The sequence below is a fragment of the Gobio gobio genome, assembly GCF_949357685.1.
Source record: "Gobio gobio genome assembly, chromosome: 1".
Taxonomy (NCBI): Eukaryota; Metazoa; Chordata; class Actinopteri; order Cypriniformes; family Gobionidae; genus Gobio; species Gobio gobio.
This window is the reverse complement of record NC_137097.1, coordinates 39240365-39263161: the sequence shown is the minus strand read 5'-3', so window position 1 is coordinate 39263161 and position 22797 is coordinate 39240365. Positions and strand designations below refer to the sequence as shown.

General features: G+C 40.3%; 2 protein-coding genes across 2 annotated transcripts in view; both read right to left on the bottom strand.

Moving 5' to 3' along the window:
• Positions 1-22797, bottom strand: part of ankrd40 (ankyrin repeat domain 40) — a 52387-nt gene that overhangs the window by 10814 nt on the left and 18776 nt on the right. The gene's annotated exons all lie outside the window — the stretch shown is intronic.
• wfikkn2a (info WAP, follistatin/kazal, immunoglobulin, kunitz and netrin domain containing 2a) lies at positions 12266-17079 on the bottom strand. The gene is made up of 2 exons (XM_079821074.1): positions 16492-17079; positions 12266-15490 (listed from the first exon to the last, which is right to left on the bottom strand). The coding sequence occupies exons 1-2, from the start codon at positions 16693-16695 to the stop codon at positions 13973-13975; spliced, it is 1722 nt and encodes a 573-aa protein (XP_079677200.1). The 5' UTR covers positions 16696-17079; the 3' UTR covers positions 12266-13972.

Below are 22797 nucleotides of genomic sequence, written 5' to 3'. Positions count from 1 at the left end.
TTTTTTCATCTTTTTCTCTTATCCTCACTCTCTTGCTCACACATACACACTCTTATCTTATCTAAAGCTCACTTCTGCCACATATAAACAATAAAACAGCATGAATATTTAGCTGTTGCGTCTTTCCCACCAGTGGGTAGACATGGTTTGAATGAGAGAGCTGTATTTTCTGTAGATGCCTGAGTGTGCTGTGATAAATACATGCCTCGGCTTCCTGAACAGGGTAAAAATAAAAATCTGCTGCATGTCACAGCACTGTAGTTTGTCTTTAAAAACAGCCGGCTCCTCATTGTGCTAATTACGGCTTCGTTGACAGGACACAATCACAGAAAACGTAAGGGAAAAGGACAACTAATTTAAGCAAAATCCAAACCTCTTCATATTTTCTTTATATTATTAAACTTTACTGTTGCCTCTGTGATTTCTTGAGTATGAGTAATGACCTCTGTTTGTTTCCTGAAAAACACAAGAAAGATGCAAAATCATAAAGTGCTGTAAAAAAAAAAAAAGGCATTCAAGTGACTTTCCCCTTTATCTCTCTTCTTTTGCTGGGTGTTTGTATATACTGCTCAGACTAAGGAATTAATTATACATTCAGTACACTGCAAAAATGATTTCCCTAAAGTATCTCTCTTGTTTTCCAGTAAAACTATCTAAACAACAAGATACATTTACTTGAGAAGCAAAACTGAATATGATATTTTTCATAGAACATCTTTAGAATACATTTTCTTAACCCATTGGCAAATGATACATCTTGTTTCAAGCCACAGACTTTAATATTTACATTAATGGTGTGACACAATTTTACTTCTCAAGTAAAGTTATCTGGTTTCAGGGATGCATGTTTTACTGAAAAGGACACATCCAGTTTTTTGTTTTGTGTGTGAGCAGTTTGTACATTTTCTCATCAACATTTAAATTCTGTTGCAGTGAGCTTTTTCAATTTTGTCAGTCTATAAAGCATTTCCCACCTTTCCTTGTTTAATTGAATGCTATAAATTCACAGAATTTATGACTTTCTGTTCTCAGCTCGAATACAAAAGGACAGAGGACAGGCGCAGTAATTCACATGGGGGTGTAGAGCTAACACCACTCCACAGAATTGCCTTTTGTTCAGCTTCTGGTGGATCAGAACCCCCTCAGAATGATCCTTCCTCAAACTCCACCAAAACATATTTTTATGTGACTACCCATAAGAAAAAGTGAATTAATAAAAAAAAAAAATGTTTTAGCACAAAATGATGTGGATTTCTCCTTTAAATGGAGTTCTTAATGAAAATTCCAAAGAAGCATTTTTCAAATAATCACAACAATTCTGAGTATGTAAACATTTCTGGCTATCATTACGGCCGAATGCAAAATGCATTTCCTACCAGTAGCAACCTTTGCTATATGTTTCACTTGAAACGGGCCTCGCAACAGAAGGGGCCTCCGCTTGCGCTCGAAAAAGAGCCCCGCCCATTGCCGAGCACACACCAGGGTCGGAAATTGACGGGCTTGGTGAAAAAGTGCCTCCAAAGTTAATTAAAAAGGACCACCAAATTCAAGATATGGGGCCAAATTGTTTTAATAATTTAAACAGGATAGAGTTAAGCAATACAAGAGTTCTGTTTTCCTGAACATAGCATGATTGCAACTGTGATACTGATTGTATGCAACAGTTCAATAAACAAGAAGTTAACATTAGGTGTCTTACATTTTAGACTAGGAATATTGTGTTTTTGCTCTAGTTCGCCAATTAAAATAGTTCCAAGCAAATCCACAGTTGCGCCTCTCCGAGCAACAAAGAGATGTTTTCGTTACTGAATGAATCCACGTTTTTGTTCGAATCTGTGTAATAAATGACTCAACGACTCCCGATTAAAGACATCGGCTGCATCCGAAATCACATACCCTAATATATAGTAGGTGAAAAACCATATGTGACAAAATAAGTATGTCTGAATTCACAGTGCTTACAAAAGTAAGGTCATTGTGTGGGCCAAATATATGTTTAAGTATGTTACTTGCTGTATGATAGTATGAAGTATGATACTTATTGTGTGTGGGAGCAGGGTTAGGTTTCATTGGCTCCAAGATAAAAGAGGTGTAGGAAGTCCAGAGACCGTAAAGGCCCGTTTACAGTAAAACCAACACCTGACGCAACAGTTTGTCCAGTCGCGCCCCAATCTGTCTACACTGGACGCGCCAAGTGGTCGTCGCAAATACATTTGTTCTTCGGTTCAGAAGTAGCGTTAGCGCTTGAAGTAGCCAGCGTCAGAATTAGAATGAGGCATCAGTTTACAGTTAGGAATTTGTCTTGTCGCACCACATCGAGTGTAGACCATCACTGATTATAATGGGTTTCTTTTTGCTTTTTGCCGTGTGGCCTCATGCCACTCGTGTCTCGTGTAGACACAGTGTAAGAATGATAAATATAAAAATAACTATAATGATAACTATATTAGCGTCCGCACCAATGGACGAAAAAACATTCTGTTTATTATAAGAGTGTCCTGCAGTTGTCATCTAGCGCTTAGAGTGTGTTCACACTTGGCATGTTAGATTAAGACGAACCCTAGTGCAATTGCTCTGTTAGTACGGTTCATTTGAATAAGTGTGAACACTGCCATCTGAACCCTGGTGCGCACCAAACAAGCAGGCCAAGACTGCTGAAAAGATGGGTCTCAGTCCGCTTCCAAATGAACTCTTGTGCGGTTTGACTGAAATATATAAACGCAACACGGACCAAAGACATATAAATTAACCAAAAACAGAACACAATGTAACATGATGCAAACCTATAAAGGACAGAATACTCAAGCATCCCAGTTTTTCTAGTCATAGTCACGATGTTGCTCATCACATATCGGTACAGGCATCAGAACCGGCTCTCCTCGCAGCAGATCTTTGTTTGTGTGTGCGATGGAGGGATTCCTGCCGCTGTTTTGACTCATCATTTTATAAGCTTTTCATGAGTTCTCAGCTGGTCAAAATACCATCCTATGTAGGCTACGCACATACAATGAGCGCATTTATCCCAGCACACAGCAATGTTTTGGATGTTCTGTAAGTTTGGTCGCAAAATATACATAATAAAAGCTGACCAATCAGGTTGTGAACGTATCCCTATGCATTTAAGTTTGGTATCTTTAGGTTCGATTAAGATGAACCCTAGTGCAATTGCTCTGTTAGTACAGTTCATTTTAATAAGTGTGAACGCTGCCATCTGAACCCTGGTGCACACCAAACAAGCGGGCCGAGACTGCTGAAAAGATGGGTCTCAGTCCGCTTCCAAATGATCTCTGGTGCGGTTCGACTGATATATATAAACGCAACACGGACCAAAGACATAAATTAACCAAAAGCAGGACACAATGTAACAAGATGTGACCCTAAAAAGGACAGAATACTCAAGCATACCTGTTTTTTCTTGTCATAGTCGCAATGTTTTGGGTTCCTTTTGGTCCGGACCCAACGAACGTTACTACAAGTGTGAAACTCCCTTAGTTGGAATGAAACAGAAGTTGTGAAAGTCTTTTCTTCCATATTGTTACGTAGGCCTACATTCGAGTGAAACAGAAACATTTTGAGAAAAAAAAGGGCGGGACTTGATTTTGTCCATGGGGAATTGATTGGATGTTTGCACAGTTGTGGTTTGCTATTGGTGGATCTCATGTGAGTGACAGGTGGCCCCGCCCTCATGCTAGTAAACGCATCATCAGAGAAGAGAATGAGGGAGGGGAAGTTATTTTGATCAAAGATTAAGAGAGCACATGAATTACAAAAAAAGAACGATGTACACAGAAATAATTCACAATAAATACTGCAACATTCTATAAAGAAAACAGGAATGACCAATTTTGATTTCATGGTGACTTTAAAATTCTCAAGCTATTTATAGTGGCTGGATTCTGATTGGCTATCAATGTTTTTATCGTTTATTAGCTCTGAAATTGCTCCAATGATTTGGTTCATCTGTGCCATAATCTTTATAGCTGTGGTGTGTACTTCTCTATTCTCATAAAATTAAAACGATTATTAATAGTTTAAGTTTTAATTATCATCCTTGTTTTGACCGGCCTTGAAAATCTCCACGAGTCGTGTAATGATTCTGCGGCAACATGAAATGGCTTCACTGCAATGCATTTACATGCAAAATGCCTATTAGTCATCCGCTACTAGCAATATCAATCATAAATGCGCTTGTGTGGGTGACACTGGTGTGAAGGTCTCTTAGAGTAAGGCACATTGCACCTAAAAATGCAGCGCAACAACCAAGAATAGTCATTATGATGTCATTTCCTTCTGAGAACATTTTCACACCTTTTTCGGCTCCATACCCAAAGGGAGCCCTCTCTTCTCTTCTCTAGAGCTTTACCCTGGAAGGAAAACACACCTTTACGCGCACAATAAATAACATCTCTCCGCGAGACCTGACAGTCAGTTCATTTTGCACAGCCAACCATGACTTTTAGGGGAATGGACTCGGTGTCATGCTGTGACAAATGCAAATAATATTGAATGTGTGTGTGGAGAGGCATGTTATTTATGATAGCGATGGCTGCTAGGGTCGGTAGAAAGTCAGAGTTATGTGTTAAACAGTAAAGCCAGGCTACACTTCGGCCCAACAATGCCAGGCTGAGCAGACACACATTCTGCCATCCGAATCAATGAGGCAGCTGATTTATGCAGTTGGTTATGCGCTATATTACTCCCTCACTTTGGTTATTACAGTGTACACGTCTTTCTTCCAACTTGCTACTGGCCAAAAGTAATTAGAGCAGGGATGCGATGACGGCCTGAGAAGATCATCCATTTACAATGAGAGGTTTGCCCGCCATCTGTGCTATTTGTTTTGCAACGAGAGAAAATATCTCTCATGGAAAACAAGCTGGACCAGAGGCTTATATCACACAAAAACTAACATGCTGAAGAAGCTATCATGCTATCAAATCTACCTCATTTTCTTTTCTTTTTATTATTTTGTTGAAATGTAATTGGGTTTGGTGATATTCACAGTCATGTGACTCGATACGACATTAGATATGTTTAAGGCATGTGACTCTACAAGATGTTCCATTAATGTCAGGAATCAGATTAGGTGTATCATGCTCTAGATTTCCCACTGTCCACTTCAGCCAGCTTTCTAAATGAAGCTACTGACCCATTAAGCTTGCACATAAATTATTCCTTATTGATGAATTAAGCACTGAAGCAGAGGATTCTTCTGGGGGGAAAAAGACTGCAGCATCGTAATTTCCCATTATTCTGCTCACTCACCCACGAGATTGGTTTGAAAACTCATAAGACATTGATTATGGCAGTGTGAATCACTCATTCATACCTTAATTTGTTCATTCGTCAACTTAATCATTCGTTTTTTATTAAAAATGAAGATTGCGTGTCACTGTCAACTCAATATGATAATATGCATTGCATAATTTATGTCAAAGCCTATGACAGTGTAACATACAATGACAGTAAAAGAGAATACCCTACTAGATATGATGCTACAGACACATGTCCATTTTTATAAATTACACTAGCACTGGTGCAATTGCGCCCCCTAGTGGTGGATTCAGTGGCCCTGAAAAACTGATCTATTGATGGCATAACTTTACACAGGACAAACTGATCTCGCATCATCACCTCCTGTTTGAAAATGAACATGGTTTGAATGCATAGGCCTACATTGCACGCATGCGCGACAAATAGGAGCGCAATAATACTGACTAATACATTTTGTTTGGAAAATTTATATGCGATATTTTATAACACCAGAAATATCTTCTAAGTATAATCATTTATCTTTAGGATGTTGGATAAGTTGCAGTGAACTTTATTACACTCATATTATATTACACACTATGGAGAGGATAACATGAAATTAAGAGCAAAAGTGTTGGCTATAATAGGCTACATTTTGAAAAGATATGTGCACCTCTAAAATCAAAGAATAGGCTATTATTTAAAACAAAGGAATGCATTTTACATTAATTAAAATTGATGTAATTACCGTATTAATTATTTTATTTAGTTACTTATTTAAAATCATTATTATTATTTGATGTTTGAATAATATTACTTGAATTACTTATTAGGAATTGTGTCATTATAAGAGTTTGATATACATATGTGAATGTTTCATGTTTTATTAATATTTATGAATATTTATGTAGGCTATAGTGTACTTTTTCATAGGTTAGTGTCTATGTACTTATTGGCTATTGTCCTAATTATGCGTGTTGTTGGTGGTGGGTATTATCACAAAAGAGAAAAGAAAGTGGAAGGAAAAAATATTATGTCTTTAAAGGAAATGTCCATTTGTATAATTGTGTTAAATGTGTTTGAATTGAAAGACAAGATAAAGTATATATATATATATATATATATATATATATATATATATATATATATATATATATATATATATATATATATATATATATATATATATATATATATATATATATATATATATATATATATATATATATATATATATATATATATATATATGTGTGTGTGTGTGTGTGTAGCTAAATATTTGTTTTTGGACATTAGATTTGCCTTATTTAGAATTTTATTTATGAATATTTTTATGATAGCAATAACTGTAAAGGGACTATTGTAATGGGGCAAATCAAATGTAGGCTAATATACTGTAGGCCAATTACTATAAGCTCAGATTCATTTTACCAGCTAAACCTTTGTCTGTGCTTTTGTTATTATTTATTTTAATTTGTAATGTTAATGTTCTTCTAATAACCATATTGGGCACATGGATAATTTATCATTGTAGCATTATTTAAGTAGATTTTCTGTATACTGTATATTTATTTTTGGACTGATATGGTTAATAAAGGTAAACGAGAGAGTCAGCTGTAATATTATTGGTCAGTGTTAGAGGAGCTCAGCTTAGCCTGACAGTTATCCTACCCCAGACCTTATGTATCAACCTTGCGTACGCACAAAAACTTTGCGTACGCCAGCTTTCACGCTCACGGTCAGATGTACTAACAGTGAAATTAACGCAAGAATGTGCGTTCCTCCACGCCAAATTCATGTCTGGCATACGTACATTTCTCATTGTTTTTGTCCATTGGCGACTCTTACAGGCAATGAAGTGAAGTTGCAAACATTACACAACAAATTGTTCTAAGTCTATCGCACCACCACCTATTGGAAGCATTGCTATTAATTTGCAATTTATAAATAACTGACATATATTGTCACATGAGCCTTATGGGAATATTCTATCAATTATACAATTAAGTAAGAACATATAAAAGCATATGAAAATTGATACAACCCTTAGTCTATGGCAATGGCAGCTTTGGCCCTATTAGAGGACATTGTTAAAGGCAGAATCCGAAGAGAACCACAATGATTTTCTGGCCCAGGATGATGACTGGCTTATCAGCCATGTCAGATTTCCAAGGGCTAGCCTCTTGGAGCTCTGTGCTGAGTTGGGTCCGAATCTAGAGAGAGAGACAGCGAGGAGCCACGCAATACCCGTTCCCTTGCAGGTGCTGACAACACTTGGTTTCCTGGTAACTGGTTCTTTCCAAAGGGAACTGGCAGACCGCTCAGGAATAAGCCAGTCGTCTTTGAGCCGCGCAATGCCAGCGGTATGGGACGGGATCATCCGCATGTCTACCAGGTATATAAGGTTCCCATATGATGCAGTTGACCAGCCAAACATTAAAACGCAATTTGCAGCGACAGCCGGTTTTCCTAATGTAATCGGAGCGATCGACTGCACACACATTGCTATAAAGGCGCCATCTGAAGAGGAATTTGCATATGTGAATCGGAAACATTTCCATTCAACAAATGTGCAGATAATATGTGATGCACAAATGCGCCTAACAAATATTGTGGCAAGGTGGCCTGGGTCAACCCATGATTCATACATCCTTACAAACAGCATGGTTGGGATGGGGCACCAAGCTGGCAGGGTGCGCGATGGGTGGCTTCTTGGTGAGTGATGCATTTAAAGTTATGGTTCTATCTAATTGTGTTTATTATTTATTTGCATTTAATTATTCAACAACCCTTCAGGAGACTGCGGTTATCCATTAAAGACGTGGCTGTTAACCCCCCTCACCAACCCACAAACTGACAGAGAGCGCAGATACAATGATGCCCATTCTCGCACTCGGTCAGTTGTAGAGCGGGCGATTGGGCAGCTGAAATGTCGGTGGCGCTGCCTTGACAGGAGTGGGGGGGATGCTTTTATACCGTCCTGACAAGGTGTGCCGCATTGTGCTGGCCTGTGGTGTGCTGCACAATGTCGCGCACAGGCATGGCACACCACTTGGTGAGGTGGCAGCACCGCCAGATGAACCTGACCTAGGACCAATGTATGTGCAGCCCAACCAACAAGCCATTCAGGCCTGTCAACATGTGATTGCGACAATATAAATGGTACTCTGAGACAAAAATCACTTTTTGACCAATTCCTTTAATGAGTGGCTTATGTCTGTGAGTGCGTCAGTGATATTTTTCAGGTGACTGTTAATTTTTCCGATGGCCATAATGATTTGCTGTTGTGACTCCAGAACAGCATGTGTCAAGACGCGGCCAGACGGACGGGCCTCAGCACTGGGGGGAGCACTGGAAACGCTGGGTACAGTGGGCGCTGGCTGCTCAGGAGGGGCGGATTCCGAGTGCCAGTGGATGTTCCGGCTGTTGCACCATATGAGTCTAAATAAACACAGGCACATGTTAACTGTGATTTGAGTTTGTTCCTTATTAATGGGTAAACGCATTTGCCATAAATGCAATGGATACGTAAAATCTCTGGTGTACTTTTGGTCAGCTACATTGCATGCATTTGAAAATTGAATCGGTAAGCTATGTGTACCAAAGTGCAAACAAATGAGAAATTGGTTACCTTCGTGGCAGTCCTGTAGTAAATCCGAGTCTCCCACAGCAGCAGATACTACTCCAGAGAGTAAAGTGTCACCCATAATTGAGGCAACTCTCTGCTCAAAGGGTGTAAGTTCATCGACCCCTTTACCACTGCCTGTTCTGCCCACACTTTGTCGGTGCGCAGCAGTTCTCTGTTTAACGTCCACCTTTATATCAGACCATTTCTTTTTAAGGTCATTTACAGTGCGACTTTCAGATCCCACCGCATTGACGGCATCAACCCAACTTTTTCCACTCATATTTTTTCCTTTTGTTATTAATTCCAGAGGACAAAGTTCCAAATAAAATATTTTTTCTCGCCTCTCCGATAGTAGCACATCCAATTCACTTTCTGTAAAGTTACATTTCTTGCCGCTTGCTTTAGCCATTTTATTACTGCTTTCTTTTGCCAAAGTGGACTCATTACCATATTTAAATTGATTTAATTAAGGGAGGAGACAGGGTGGGGCATTGTGCTCGTGCATGTGCGCTCAATTTTACGTTAATTCGGATGTACAAAGAGAATATGCGTGGGATCCTTCGTACGCAGAGATTCATACATCTGTTTTTTTTGTGCGTATATACGGACATTTACAGCTCTGTCCGTACGCAATACGGATTATTTTCGGATAATCCGAAAATTTAACTGAATTGAATATTAATAATCGTTATTTTCCCAGCCTAAGTTGCCAGAGTAACTAAGTTTGAACTATTTTAAGTTTGCTTTATGAAACAGAATCCACCAACTATAAGTCTGACTAACCAAAATAAGCCATGGCTTGAATTTGAATCTTATTTTATGAAACAGCCCTTTGTTAAATAGAGGAATCATATAAATGAGTATATGTTACCATAAGTATATGAATAAAATAAAGATGGTATACAGTAAGTTAATGTACTCTGTCAGATAAATTCAGTTGAAAGCAACTGGATTTGGTTTTTGATGCTGTACATCAGTTGTCTATTTATGGGGACTCCCACCCATACAGGACGTCACTAGACTCCTGATCGCTGTGGGAACCTCTTCCCGGTATGAATGGACCATATGCACGCCCACTTCTGCATACGGAATGAGACATTTCATTTGCATAATTTACTTCGAGAAGAAACGAATGCCCCTGTCAGAGCACGCAAATCAATGGTCACCAAAGAAAAGTGCCTGAGAGCGACTTCTGAGGCACCAGAAATAAGTAGGCAGGATAAATCTGAAGCAGAAGTAGCCTACTTGAACACTGTCAAGTGCGTGAGGCCCTTCGAGGCGAGACTGCAGGGAGCAAAATGTTTCAAATAGGCGGCATTGCAAATGTCATCCTAATGCTAAATAATCCCCAAATCAGAAAAATTACAAGTCCAATTGCTTTTGACTTAAATTTTACCTGATAAAATTAGTCCACTATAATAAGACCCACCCACCACAGATGTTGAGGGGGACAGCTTTTACTGAATTTTCAGCATCATTACTCCAGTCTTCAGTGTCACATGATCCTTTATAAATCATTCTAATATATGCCAGAAATAAAAAGCTAACCTTAGGCTATAAACAAACTACAACACGGTCGCACGACTTCAACGTCAAAAAGCTTCTGACATCTCTTTCAGTCTTTATTAAAAACAAAAAATCCCTGAAAGTTCGAGTTATAATAATTTACAAGAGCACGATTATAAACATGAGGCTGTGAAAGCGACTAATGAGTAGATGAGTTTACTTGTAACCTCTATAGTCCCATATTTAGCAACTGGTTAGCAACCATCTTTTACAAGTAGGGTATTACTGGTGTGTTTTAATGTCATAGAATAAAACGTGAAAACATCCAAACCATATTTCAGACTTTTAATCACTTCTAATCCTGACCAGTAGATGTCAGCGATTTTGCCAAACAATCAAAAGTTTCTATGGCAACAATAGTTACTACAATACCACTACCATAAACTGTGGTATTAAATACCACACAAATAAAAACAAATCTTTATAAATGGAAAAGAAACAAAAGGATAGAATTTTGTCGACTTTTTACACTGTTTGGAGATTCTGTTAGCATTTAGCTAACAGAATAATAGCAACCTTACCTGTAGTAGCTAAGGTATTTTGTCAGAAACTATGGTTAATGTGGTAAATTTGTGATTTCACAAGTTGTTATGAGTCTTTTTTTTACTGACAAAACACATTGAATGGTTGCTTAAACGTTACATAGCCTATGTTTACACTTTAATACAAAGCAACTTACAGTGACTTCGGGATATAGGCTACATGCGTTCTCTGGGAATCAAATAGCACCTTGCTCTTCCTGTTGAGCTACAGACATCTTTTGTTGATTACCATTGCAGTATACATCTAAAAAATACACAAGCAACACAAGAGCATAAATGCCATCATCTCTTTTACTGTTGTTGGCATTTGAGTTTGGTTTGGTGATGTAAAGATCATATTAAACTATATTGAATTTGAGATGCTTATCAATTGCTGTAACTCCCACCGGCAGCTTTAAGTGGTACATGTCCCCTCAAATATTCAGATTAGCGCCCAACTGATAGGCTATGGACTTAAACATACATTTTGTTCCCCCAAATCTCAAATATGAGCACTTACAGTTTTGCTCAGTGAACATCCAGCATTCATAACTAGCGTTTAGCAAACTAGAAAACATCTTTCTTTTTTGCCCACTGAACTTGAGCCTGAGTGCTTCACTTGACACTTGTCAACAGTTTTAATGAAACTTCCCCACTCTACATTCCCAGCATCCACCCCCAAGCCAATCCTATCTCTGATTCTCTCCCTCGCTCTTTTCATTCTTTTCATTAGTCTCTTACGGGGTCATGGATGAGGCCCTGTCAGCCAGCCTGAGGTAGCAGCCATTGGAGGCCCACCCTAGGGAAAAAGCATGTGTTATCCCTCTCCCTCCCATCCAGCTCCAGTCAAAAGTTCAAAGCCGTGCCTTTAAAACAGAGAGCGGTGTGTGTGCTGGCTCCCCTCCCATGCAGGGTCACAGCTTGGCTGGAGTTGGAGCTGGGGAGATGAGAGGGCCGGGTGGCTGGGGGGAGGCGGAGGTTCTCACATGAAAGGTCTGCAGCCGAGGAGAGAGTCCCAGACCCAGACACAACACAAGGGATCAGACTGGCCCCCCATCCCCCTTAGCCGCAACACTTCCCACCAAAGAACAGCTGGAATGTGACCTGTTCCAGAACCAAGGCCAGGACTGACCGACAATAGAATCCATCGGGATTGGGGGGTGGGGCCGCTGTTCTATCATAAAGTAGGTCCCCCCTTATCAAAGCTCATTCAAAATCGCCTCATGAAGCCCCACAGCCACAGCTATGCAAGCTTGCAACTTGCAGAAAGTTTCGCAATAAGAAAGATCCAGGATTTGATTGAAAATGTCTTTAATCACCTCTCTGGTGTAGTTCCATAAATGTTTAATACTTTTTCAAATGCTCATAAAATAATAGTTATAATCTCATTATACGTTTGCCATTGTATGGTTTGACAAAAAACACGTAACATACTTTGTAAAGCACATACATAGGACTACCTTTGTTTCAATTTATGGTAGTAATGTAAGAGCATAAATAGACGGAACAAAGTACAACGATTACAGATACGAAAGACTATGAATTAAAATAAGGTGCAAGAGTATTTAACATGTCTTTTTTTAGTTTAAGAATGACATGGCTTCATAATTAAAGGTGAAGTGTGTAATTTTTGCAGCAAATGAAATTGCCAAAGTGACTGTTTTCACAAAGGTTTCCTAATCACTCTCCCATTGGTCTGACAAACAGAATCCTACCACAAACTTACGGTACGGGATCAGCCAATATTGCTGTGCCGTGCTGCTCAAACAAATTCAACTTACAAATGGCTTACTTTGAATTGCCTCTGCATGTTAAGATGGGGTTTATTCCATCTTCGAAAAAATTACACACTTCAGCTCTAATGAAATCTTCATGAAGTATAAATAAAGTTAGGTTAGTAATGTTTAACCACCTGCTTCCACTGAAGATTCATGTTCAGTAACCGAACATTTGTTCTGAGACAGGTAGACAGTTTAATAAAAACATCTGTGGCTTTTTAGTCAAACTAAAATAACTGGACTCACACTACAACATGTAGATGTAAATAAGGTAATACTTTTGTATGAAATCATCTAGTACAGGGGTGCCCGATCCTGTGCCTGGAGATCTACCTACCTGCAGAGTTCAGATCCAACCCTGTTTATGCGTCATTCACACAGTGTAATCTACACATTTCATCTCTCTATGGATAATTCAAGCAGCTTTATGCTGCGGCAGAAGCACAACTTATGATTGTAGAAACTACAAGTCAAGTTTGTGAGTGAGTCTGCTTTATGAAGAAAAGCAGGTGAGAGGCAGGCACGTTGGTTTAGGACAGGGGTGCCCAATCCTACTACTGAAGGTCCATCTTCCAGCAGAGTTTAGCTCTAGCCTTAATTAAACACACCAGCTAATGGAGAATCACTACAAACTTACAGGCAGGTGTGTTAAGCCATGTTTCCAACAAAATTACTTTGAACCATTTGTCCCAGGAACCTTTTTCCCCCCAGACCTGTTGCTGTCTGCGTTTCCATTGCGGCCTAAAGTACCATGAAGATTAGGCAAATTAGTCCAGTGACGTAGGACTGTGCACGACTTTCCAGTTCCCACTGGACTTCGTCCTCCACATATAAGCTTAAAAAAGCCTGAACCTCGTGGTCAGTCCATCGGTTGTATTTTTTAAACTCCATTGTTGATTCATATAGCAAACAACTCATACTGCACGCACCACAACAGACTTTTAAAAATGGTGGTTGAAATACATTTCTGAGTGGAGTCAACCAATCAACATGCTGCGTTCACGAGCAGGGACTTTCTGGGAAAGTTGGGGAATTTTTTTCCTGGAACTTCATTTAGACCCTGGTCGCTGTGGTCAAAACACACAGAGTACCACCCCAAAGTACCTAGTTCCCGGGGAAAGATCCTGCGGTGGAAACGTGGATAAACTCTGCAGGAAAGTGGCCCTGCCGGGAGCAGGATTTGAAACCCCTGGTTTAGGACGTCCAGAGATTTAGGTACTTTGTACTTAGTACTTTGTGCTGCTGAACTCCTTTAAAACATCACAAGTCTTTTTGTTGATAACCTCACGGAGTTTGCGAACACGCCGCACACTGGAAGTGGCCACAAAGCTGTCGGGCTGCAGCACGGCCATACCGTTGTGAACATCCCCCATGATGATCATCTGTCCCTCGGCTCTCGTTATGTTTGGACAGGGACAGTTCCAGTCCATGTTGAGCAGCGTTACTTCCAGAGGCTCTTGCCCGAAGAACCGTAGCCCCATCTTCTCGTCCTTCAAGATCTCCTCCACCGTGATGAGTGCGTGGCCAGAATCGTGGTCTTCGGTCAGCTCTGAAATACGACCCAAGACCACAAAGTCGCTCTTGCAGAAGCTGGGGACCATTTTCTGCCGGGGTTTGCATGGCTTGCAGTTGTGGGTCTTGGGGAAAGGGCACATCTCCTCACAGGCTTCCTTGCTCTCGAAGTTGTTCTCATTGCCGCCGCAGCCTCCATAAACAAATGACTGGCATTTCTTGAGCGCATGGCTGTAAGCCCAGCGTGGTTTGTAAGCCTTGCAGGGACCTTGTACGCTGGGCAGGGAGCAAGGTGCTGCAAGCTCCGCTCCACAGGACAGCATGCACAATTCATATGTATCGAAATGGTTTCGGTTTTTGTTGCATTGGCTGTACGTGAAGGTAAAGCAGTTGTTGCGCTTGGCTTCGTAGTACCAATTCATACTCTCCTCGCCGCAGTCATCCATATCAGGTGTTTTCAGACACTCTTCAGCGGGTAGGCGTGTGGAATTCATCACCGTCTCCGGTTTGGTCTCCTCCCTAGGGACCACAGAGAGTGGGAAATGGGCTTGCACAGATCCACCCTGGTTCTTGGCAGTGCAGGTGTAGATGCCGGCATCCTGGACCTGGGCATTGTATATGACCAGCTGGGCGATGTTGGTAACTACTATATTTCCTTGCACGTGGTTGGGTCGCATCACAGTGTTCTCCTTACCTTCAATCTGCTTTTCCCATGTAATCGCCGGCTTCGGTTTTCCTGTCACCTCGCAGAGGAAGCTGGCCGTTTCGCCCACAAACACAAAGTGTTGCGCTGGGTTGCTGACCATGATGGGACGTTGAACGTCCATGGGAGTGGTCACAAGATGGACGGGGGTGGTGGGCCGGGCAGTGGTCTCCGCTGGGACAGGGCTGGTGTTGGACAAACTAAAATGATACCTGCAGGTGACTTCTGTGAGGGTGACACCTCTGGTGCAAGCCTCAGCATCCATGTAACACTTGTTGTAGTATGTCATGCCATCAGAGGCACAGGTGAAATAGGGCTCCCGTCCGCAACGGTCCCGGCACTTGCACACTGGCTGTCCGTCCCAGATTTCACACTCTGAACCCTGCTGGGTGCACATGAATTTGTCACAGGTGACCCCTTTGGGCATCCCCACTGGACCTTTCTTGCCCTGAAGGTCCATGTAGCGGGCAGCCACGCAGCTCTTGTGTCCGCAAACATTTGAACAGCATTTCTCGAACGGCTCACAGTCCTGGAGGAACAAAAAAGGGATATCACTAGGAATGTTTGTGGAAGTTATTAGCATGACTGATGCTGTGTGATAGTTAGTGGTCCAGTTTTTTCAATGTTAGCATAGGTTAAGATTTTTTTTTTAAATCATGTTTTTCATTCATTTTAAATAATTAGAACAAAAAAAAATTAATTCATAAAATGTATGCAGATGATTAGGAATTTGTGCTTATTCTTTTAAAATAATATATACATTATTTAAACCGTATTGAATTAGACATTTTCTGGTGTCACAGCAACCCAAATGGGTTAGTTTGCTTCATTTAATGACACCTGGACTAATAAAGACATATTTTGTTTAGAATTCATAAAAAATATATGACATAGCTACTTTGTGAACATTAAATACTATCTTAACAGTATACGTGGCTATGTTTAAAAAAACAACAACAAAGAAATAAAAATCTGAATGTTGTAAATTCAACCTTACAAAAATTACCATGGTAATAGCCAAACAGTAATATTAAAAAAAATATATAAAAATCTCCACATAGTGTTAGCCATTTTGATGACAGTTGTTGCCAATACCACATTAACATTTTTGTAGCAGCAATAACTATGGTTACTTTAAATTTAGTAAGATTGTAAATTCGATTAGCCTAAATTTGCCATGCTAACCATAAAAAGTTACAATTCGTAATAAATTAATAAAATATAGTTTTGTATTTTCATTATCATTCTATCTTTGTTTTATTTAGTTTGATGTCAGTTGTTGCTAATAATGCAACATTAAAAGTTTTACTGTAGTGACAAAACATATTTATAGCAAATGTAGTACGTCGACGTGATTGACATGATGCATTTGGCACAATGCTAAGTATAGTTTATGGCAACATATTATAGTTATTTGTAAAATACCTATATTTAGACACTTCAGCATCATTATAGTATCAAAAATAGAAATATTAGCATGGTACCATGTGATAGAAAACAGACATGTTGCAATGCAGCAGCTGAACTCACCTGGTCGGACTCGCACTCTCGCGTGCAGGTGCTCATGGCATCCACCCACAGGTTCGGGTTCATCTCGTTCGGACACATTCCCGCATGAGAATAAACTACTTTGGACAGAGTCATTGGCATCGCTCTCGCGCGCAGGTCCAAACGCAAGACGCAGAAGTGTCCAAACAAAAACCAAATCCATCTGGGAAACAGCATCCACCACATATCCACACGAAAAAAAGTCCTTTCGAAAAAGGAAACGTTCCAGTGGTCGAAAAGCTACGCAGTCACCGCCAAAACAATGCGTAAAATAGGGCACAAGTAAGTGGGGACCCTGGCTAAAGTGGAGGACGTGTGATCCGTTCGAGTGGTCTGTGGAGTGGAAGAGAGGTCGAATCGCGCGCGACGTTCATCAGTGCTGGGAGATTATAGGTTGCCGGTTCAACCCTATTACTAAACATTTTATATACTTGAAAACAAAGCCTATAACCACAGTTTTTTTATATCCAATGTAGCACAGTTAAGAGTACACTAACTTCTCGAATGTCTTTGAAATTTAAGACGCAGAGAGGCACCTGCGTGACGCACAAGAACACCTTTTAACTCTTCCCTACCCAACAAGAAGTCACTGGCTATCTTTGGAATGGCCAACCCAACTGGTTTAGTGCGCACCCCGTAGTGCGCACTGAAACAGCCTACTAATTGTAGTATGTAAAGCACTATGCGACATGCAAAGATAAATGTCTGGGGTTGGTAAGAATTTTGGATGTTTTGTCTATTAGGCTGCATTTATTTGATCGAAAATATGGACATTTATAAATATGGTAATTTATGTCAAAGCTGAATTTTCTGCATCTTTACTCCAGTCTTCAGTGTCACATGATCCTTCAGAAATCATTAAAATAAGATGATTTTATACTCAAGAAACATTCTTATTATCAATGTTGAAAACCTTTTTGTAGAAAGTTTTTTCAGGATTCAGGATTTTAGAAAACATCATTTATTTAATTGAATTAAAAAGCAATTGAAATATACATCTTTCGTAACACTACATGTCTTTACTGTCATTTTGATCAATAATTTTATACACACACACACACACACACACACACACACACACACACACACACACACACACACCCCCTATACTGACCCCAAACTTCTGAAAGGCAGTTTACCTACTATATAGTTTGGTAGTATAATAATTCAAACATACATAAAGAATCAGTCTCACAATGTATTCATGCACACATTATTTACTAGATGTACTAAAATAAGTACTAAGGAAAATGTTTCTTCTTTGAGTTTTTTGGTAACACTTTATTTTAGTGTCATTGTTACATGTTACATGTATAGTGTAACATGTAACATATAATAACTATAAATTATGCATAATGCAACTAACCATAAACCAAACCAAACCCTAATCCTAAACCTATATAGTAAGTACAAGTAGTTACTTTTTGATTTTTTTTAAGTTGCTAGCCACCGGCAGCGTTTTTGATCATTTTCATGACCAGAATATTTTGTTGTATGAATATCTGAACATACAATATATCAAAAGAAAGAAAAAAGAGAAAAAAACCCCCACACAGAACCGTGAAAACAACTAAAAACACTGTATTATTCATGCCAGGCCAGTAGGTGGTGATGCCACTTTGTAAAGAAACTACGCACATATAGACTAAGACACAATATCATAGACAACAGCAGTATCATTTTCAAAAACTTTTATTTCAATCCTGTTTTCAAAAGTTTGCATTTTCAGCCTCCAAAACCCGGTTGCCGTGTAAATGAACGGCAAAAATGCATAAAATCTTTTGAGTTGTGTAAACAGCCCCTAATATGTGACTGTTTCATACCAATAAAATAATACTAATAAAAACACTGCCGCCAGGAACATATTCACCCAAAAGTTAATATGTGTCCCATCAGACTCTCACAGACATGGGAAAGATACCTCCAGCTGTGGGGGTACAGGGTGGAGGTCATGTGGTTCAAACATGCAACCAATGCTGTCAGCAATAAACAGCAGCAGTAAACACCAGACTTCATATGAAACTCCCATACAATGCCTTTTTTCTCCCCTTATTTTTAGTCTTTCAATAGCCTTTCAAGAGTTCCAAATTATTAAAGAAATGAAATAATGAAAATTAAATGACAATGTTAAAATAGTCAATTGAGCTCTGACTAAAAACAAAAACAAAATGTCCATCCGACACAGGAAGAGCATAATGGGAGATCTTTAACCCTTAAATTTAACCGAGTGTTCAGGAAATGAAACAATCTTCCTATGACTAATTCAAAAATATCACACAGCTTATGTTAGCTTGTTTAACCAAACTGACCTGGACTTTGAATAACTTGAGACACTTTAATTCCATCTTCTTTGGATTTTTTCTGAGAAAGCAAACACAATGTTGACACAGGAACTTATGAATTAACATGCACATAATATACTTTTGTAAAAAGTATATTATGTGACAGATTTCAAAAGATTTTGAGAACAACACACCACAGCCCAATATGACAGAAATGAGCATCTGTCTCCGTTTTAATTCACTGAAACGCACCTCCTGAAGTAAATCAATGCACTGCAATAGAGCAGTGATTTAACGGGCATTCTAGTTCAGATGAATCTATTGTGTGAACTTATGAGCTTTCTGAAAGGTATTAACACTGTCTCTATGCCTTGGCTCCCCACCCGCAGGAAGGGTCATAAAAAACAATGAACATGTTATTACCTCTCATAAGCTCATTATATCGTCTGACTAGCACACAAAAGAGCCACCAACTCTCAGCTAAGCTTTGTTTTAAGTGTTCTGAAATGAGCCGCCTCCACACACGCACATGGCAGGGTGACCAGTGATTCAATGGCACTATTCTGAACACAGCAGGTTGTTCTTATGCAAGAGGTGCAGGATGTGTGTTGCAACATCTGGAGGACACATGAGATGTGTTTTCATTTTTAAAAATGTGCTCCGTACATAGTTTTTCTCAGACTTACTGTGTTTAGGGCAAAATATCAATTATATAAAAAACAGCAAACTTTTTTTTAATATTACAATAAAAAAAAAAAAAATTCGGCAACGGTGGGCACGTGAGCATCAGAACTGGACCATTGAGCAATGGAAGAAGGTGGCCTGGTCCGATGAATCGCGTTTTCTTTTACATCACGTGGATGGCCGGGTGAGTGTGTGTGCTTACCTGGGGAAGGGGAACACATGGCACCAGGATGCATTATGGGAAGAAGGCAAGCCGGCGGAGGCAGTGTGATGCTTTGGGCAATGTTCTGCTGGGAAACCTTGGGTCCTGCCATCCATGTGGATGTTACTTTGACACGTACCACCTACATAAGTATTGTTGCAGACCATGTACACCCTTTCATGGAAACGGTATTCCCTGGTGGCTGTGACCTCTATCAGCAGATAATGCGCCCTGCCACAAAGCAAAATATGGTTCAGGAAGGGTTTGAGGAGCACAACAACGAGTTTGAGGTTTCAAACCTCAAAATTCCCTTAAAATTCCCCAGATCTCAATCCAATTGAGCATCTGTTGAATGTGCTAAACAAACAAGTCCGATCCATGAAGGCTCCACCTCACAACTTACAGGGCTTAAAGGATCTGCTGCTAACATCTCAGTGCCAGATACCACAGCACACCTTCAGGGGTCTAGTGGAGTCCATGCCTCGACGGGTCAAGGCTGCTTTGGCAGCAAAAGGTCCCCACACAATATTAGGAATAATGTTATGCCTGATCAGTGTATATTATGTTACCACACACTCACAGGCCACTGTATTAGGTCTGCCTGCTCAACTGCTCGTTAATGCAAATATCTAATCAGCCAATCACATTGCCGCAACTCAATGCATTTAGGCATGTAGACATGGGCTGTATCCGAAAACTTAGGCCTGGGACACACTAGAGGATTTTCAAATCTTAAAGGTCCTGTTCTTCGTGATCCCATTTTTCAAACTTTAGTTAGTGTGTAATGTTGCTGTTAGAGCATAAATAATACCTGTAAAATTATAAAGCTCAAAGTTCAATGCCAAGCGAGATATTTTATTTAACAGAAGTTCCCTTTCAAAGCCTACAGCGAACGGCCGGTTTGGACTACATCCAGGTACATCCTGCTTTAATTACGACAGTAGATCAGTTTGTCGACTAACCTCCGCCCACAGAACACGCGGAAAAGGGGGCGTGGTCTTGTTGCTCTCCCACGTGGAGAAGAGGAAGTGTTGCGTTCGTAGAGCGTTTGTCGCCATTTCGTCGAGACACTGTTATTTTCATCCCGGAGTCAAATCACCTTTCTTTGGCCAGGGACGTTGTACTTTGAGCGCATGCATCTCCCCGTTATGGTAAGAGGCGTGACCTTTCCGGGCAACGTGCGCTAAGCTGCTGTCGAATCACAACACGGGAACCGCTGGCACAATCAGAACTCGTTACGTGTTTCTGAAGGAGGGACTTCATAGAATAAGGAAATCATCGAGGCGTTTTTAGGACAGTGAAAACAGCGGTATACAGATACCGTAAATCCTCTAATATAGGCCCGGGCCTTTATTTTACTCAAGCGCATCGCGGTCCAGGCCTTTATTGGAAGGAGGCCAGAATTAGAGGCAGGCCTCAATTTCTATTTGAGCAAATCAAACTACCAGTAGAATGACTAAAAATGAGATGTTGTGTCTATTTCAACCTATAAAATACTAGGTTAATTTATTGAAAACGTACAGTTACCATAAAATTATGGTATGCATACAGAACATTAACAACAAATACCGGTAATTCAGGCTAAATTCCAGTGTAGAAATATGGTAACAAAAACGTAGCAAACATAGGCTACCGGTAGTGCATTGTAAACACTTAACCATACACGGTGATAATTAGGTTATTGATTCATAACAAAAGGCAACAGACACCTTACCGCTCCAAAGTTTAACCATTCCGGTCTCGTTTGGTTTGAAGTTATAAAAAAAAAAAAATCCTCCAATTCTGTTTAATCCTCGTCCTCCTCAGTTTCCTCCTCCTTTTCATCTCTCCCTGTAAACTCCTCATCACTCGCGCCAGCCTCTACAACAAGTTAATTATTGTACAGATCCTCTTCGTCGTCCTCATGTTCCGCTGACCGCTGCGCGTCTGTTCTCATCCTCGCGCCGTAAACGTTAAGGCCTGTTCACACCGGGACGATTTTCGCACGCGTTTATCGCCGACGTTTAACGCCTCGGGACTAAACAATGGGCGCCAATGTGAGTGTTCACACCGACGCGCAAAACGGCAGGCGTAAAAGCGTCATTTTTAAAAAAACGCCTCGGGTTCGTTTTTTTATTTTGACGCGGCGCGTAAAAAACTGTCCGACCAATGAGATCGGCGCTTTTGTTCACGTGCCTGGAGCTGCTGAAGTGACAGTAAAACACGACTTGGTGGCGCTCAAGCACAAAACGGTCTTGCCGAGCACACATTGATACGACGAAGAAGTAGTAAGTAGACAAAGAAGAAGATGAACTGCTAATGCTGCTTGCCAGTTAGCAAAAAGTGTGTGAATGGTTTTGTCCATATACATAATATGTCTATGGTTTTGGCAAGCACGTAAATACTGTCTCTCTTCTCCTTCTGTGTGACAAGCGAGTGTCAGAGGCTTAAAGTGCCGCAGCACCATCTTGTGTACCGGGAGCGCATCGACTGAATGTGCACGTTCACTCGGCGCAGCGCCAGTGAAAATCGCTTGGGTGTGAACACTCAAGACGCGCCGAAAAACGGCACGAAAAACGCTGGCGATAAGCGCGCGCGATATTCGTCCCGGTGTGTACAGGCCTTTAGCCTACCGGACCCGGTGATTGAAGTCTCACGTGCGAGTCAAGAGTGAGGTGATCAGACATCCCAACCTGAAACAAGTCATTTCAGGGAGGTATCTCTCCTAAAATTATGTAGATCACTTTTACTATTTACATAAGCTGCTTATACTACTATTTATGTAAACTGCTTTTATTTATATTTCATTGCAACTTTAAACAGGTCTAAGGAGTTTGTTGTTTTCATGTAGCCTTGGCAACTAGCCGACCTGAAAAATATGCACATGAAATGAAACTTGTTTAACTCAACCATAACATGTTAGTTACAAACTGTAGAGCGTGCAAGATTGTCATTATGTTTATACTTTATACTTTCGTTTTTTGGGGCGAGAGATAAAAGCCCGAAGAGATAAAAGCCCGCCCACACTGACAATTGATTGGTTGACTTACCGAAACAAGCCAATCAGGACGCTCTCCGTCTTACATGCGCTTCATTAGGCGCACACTAGCACACACACGTAAGGTTTCTCGCTCTCTCTCC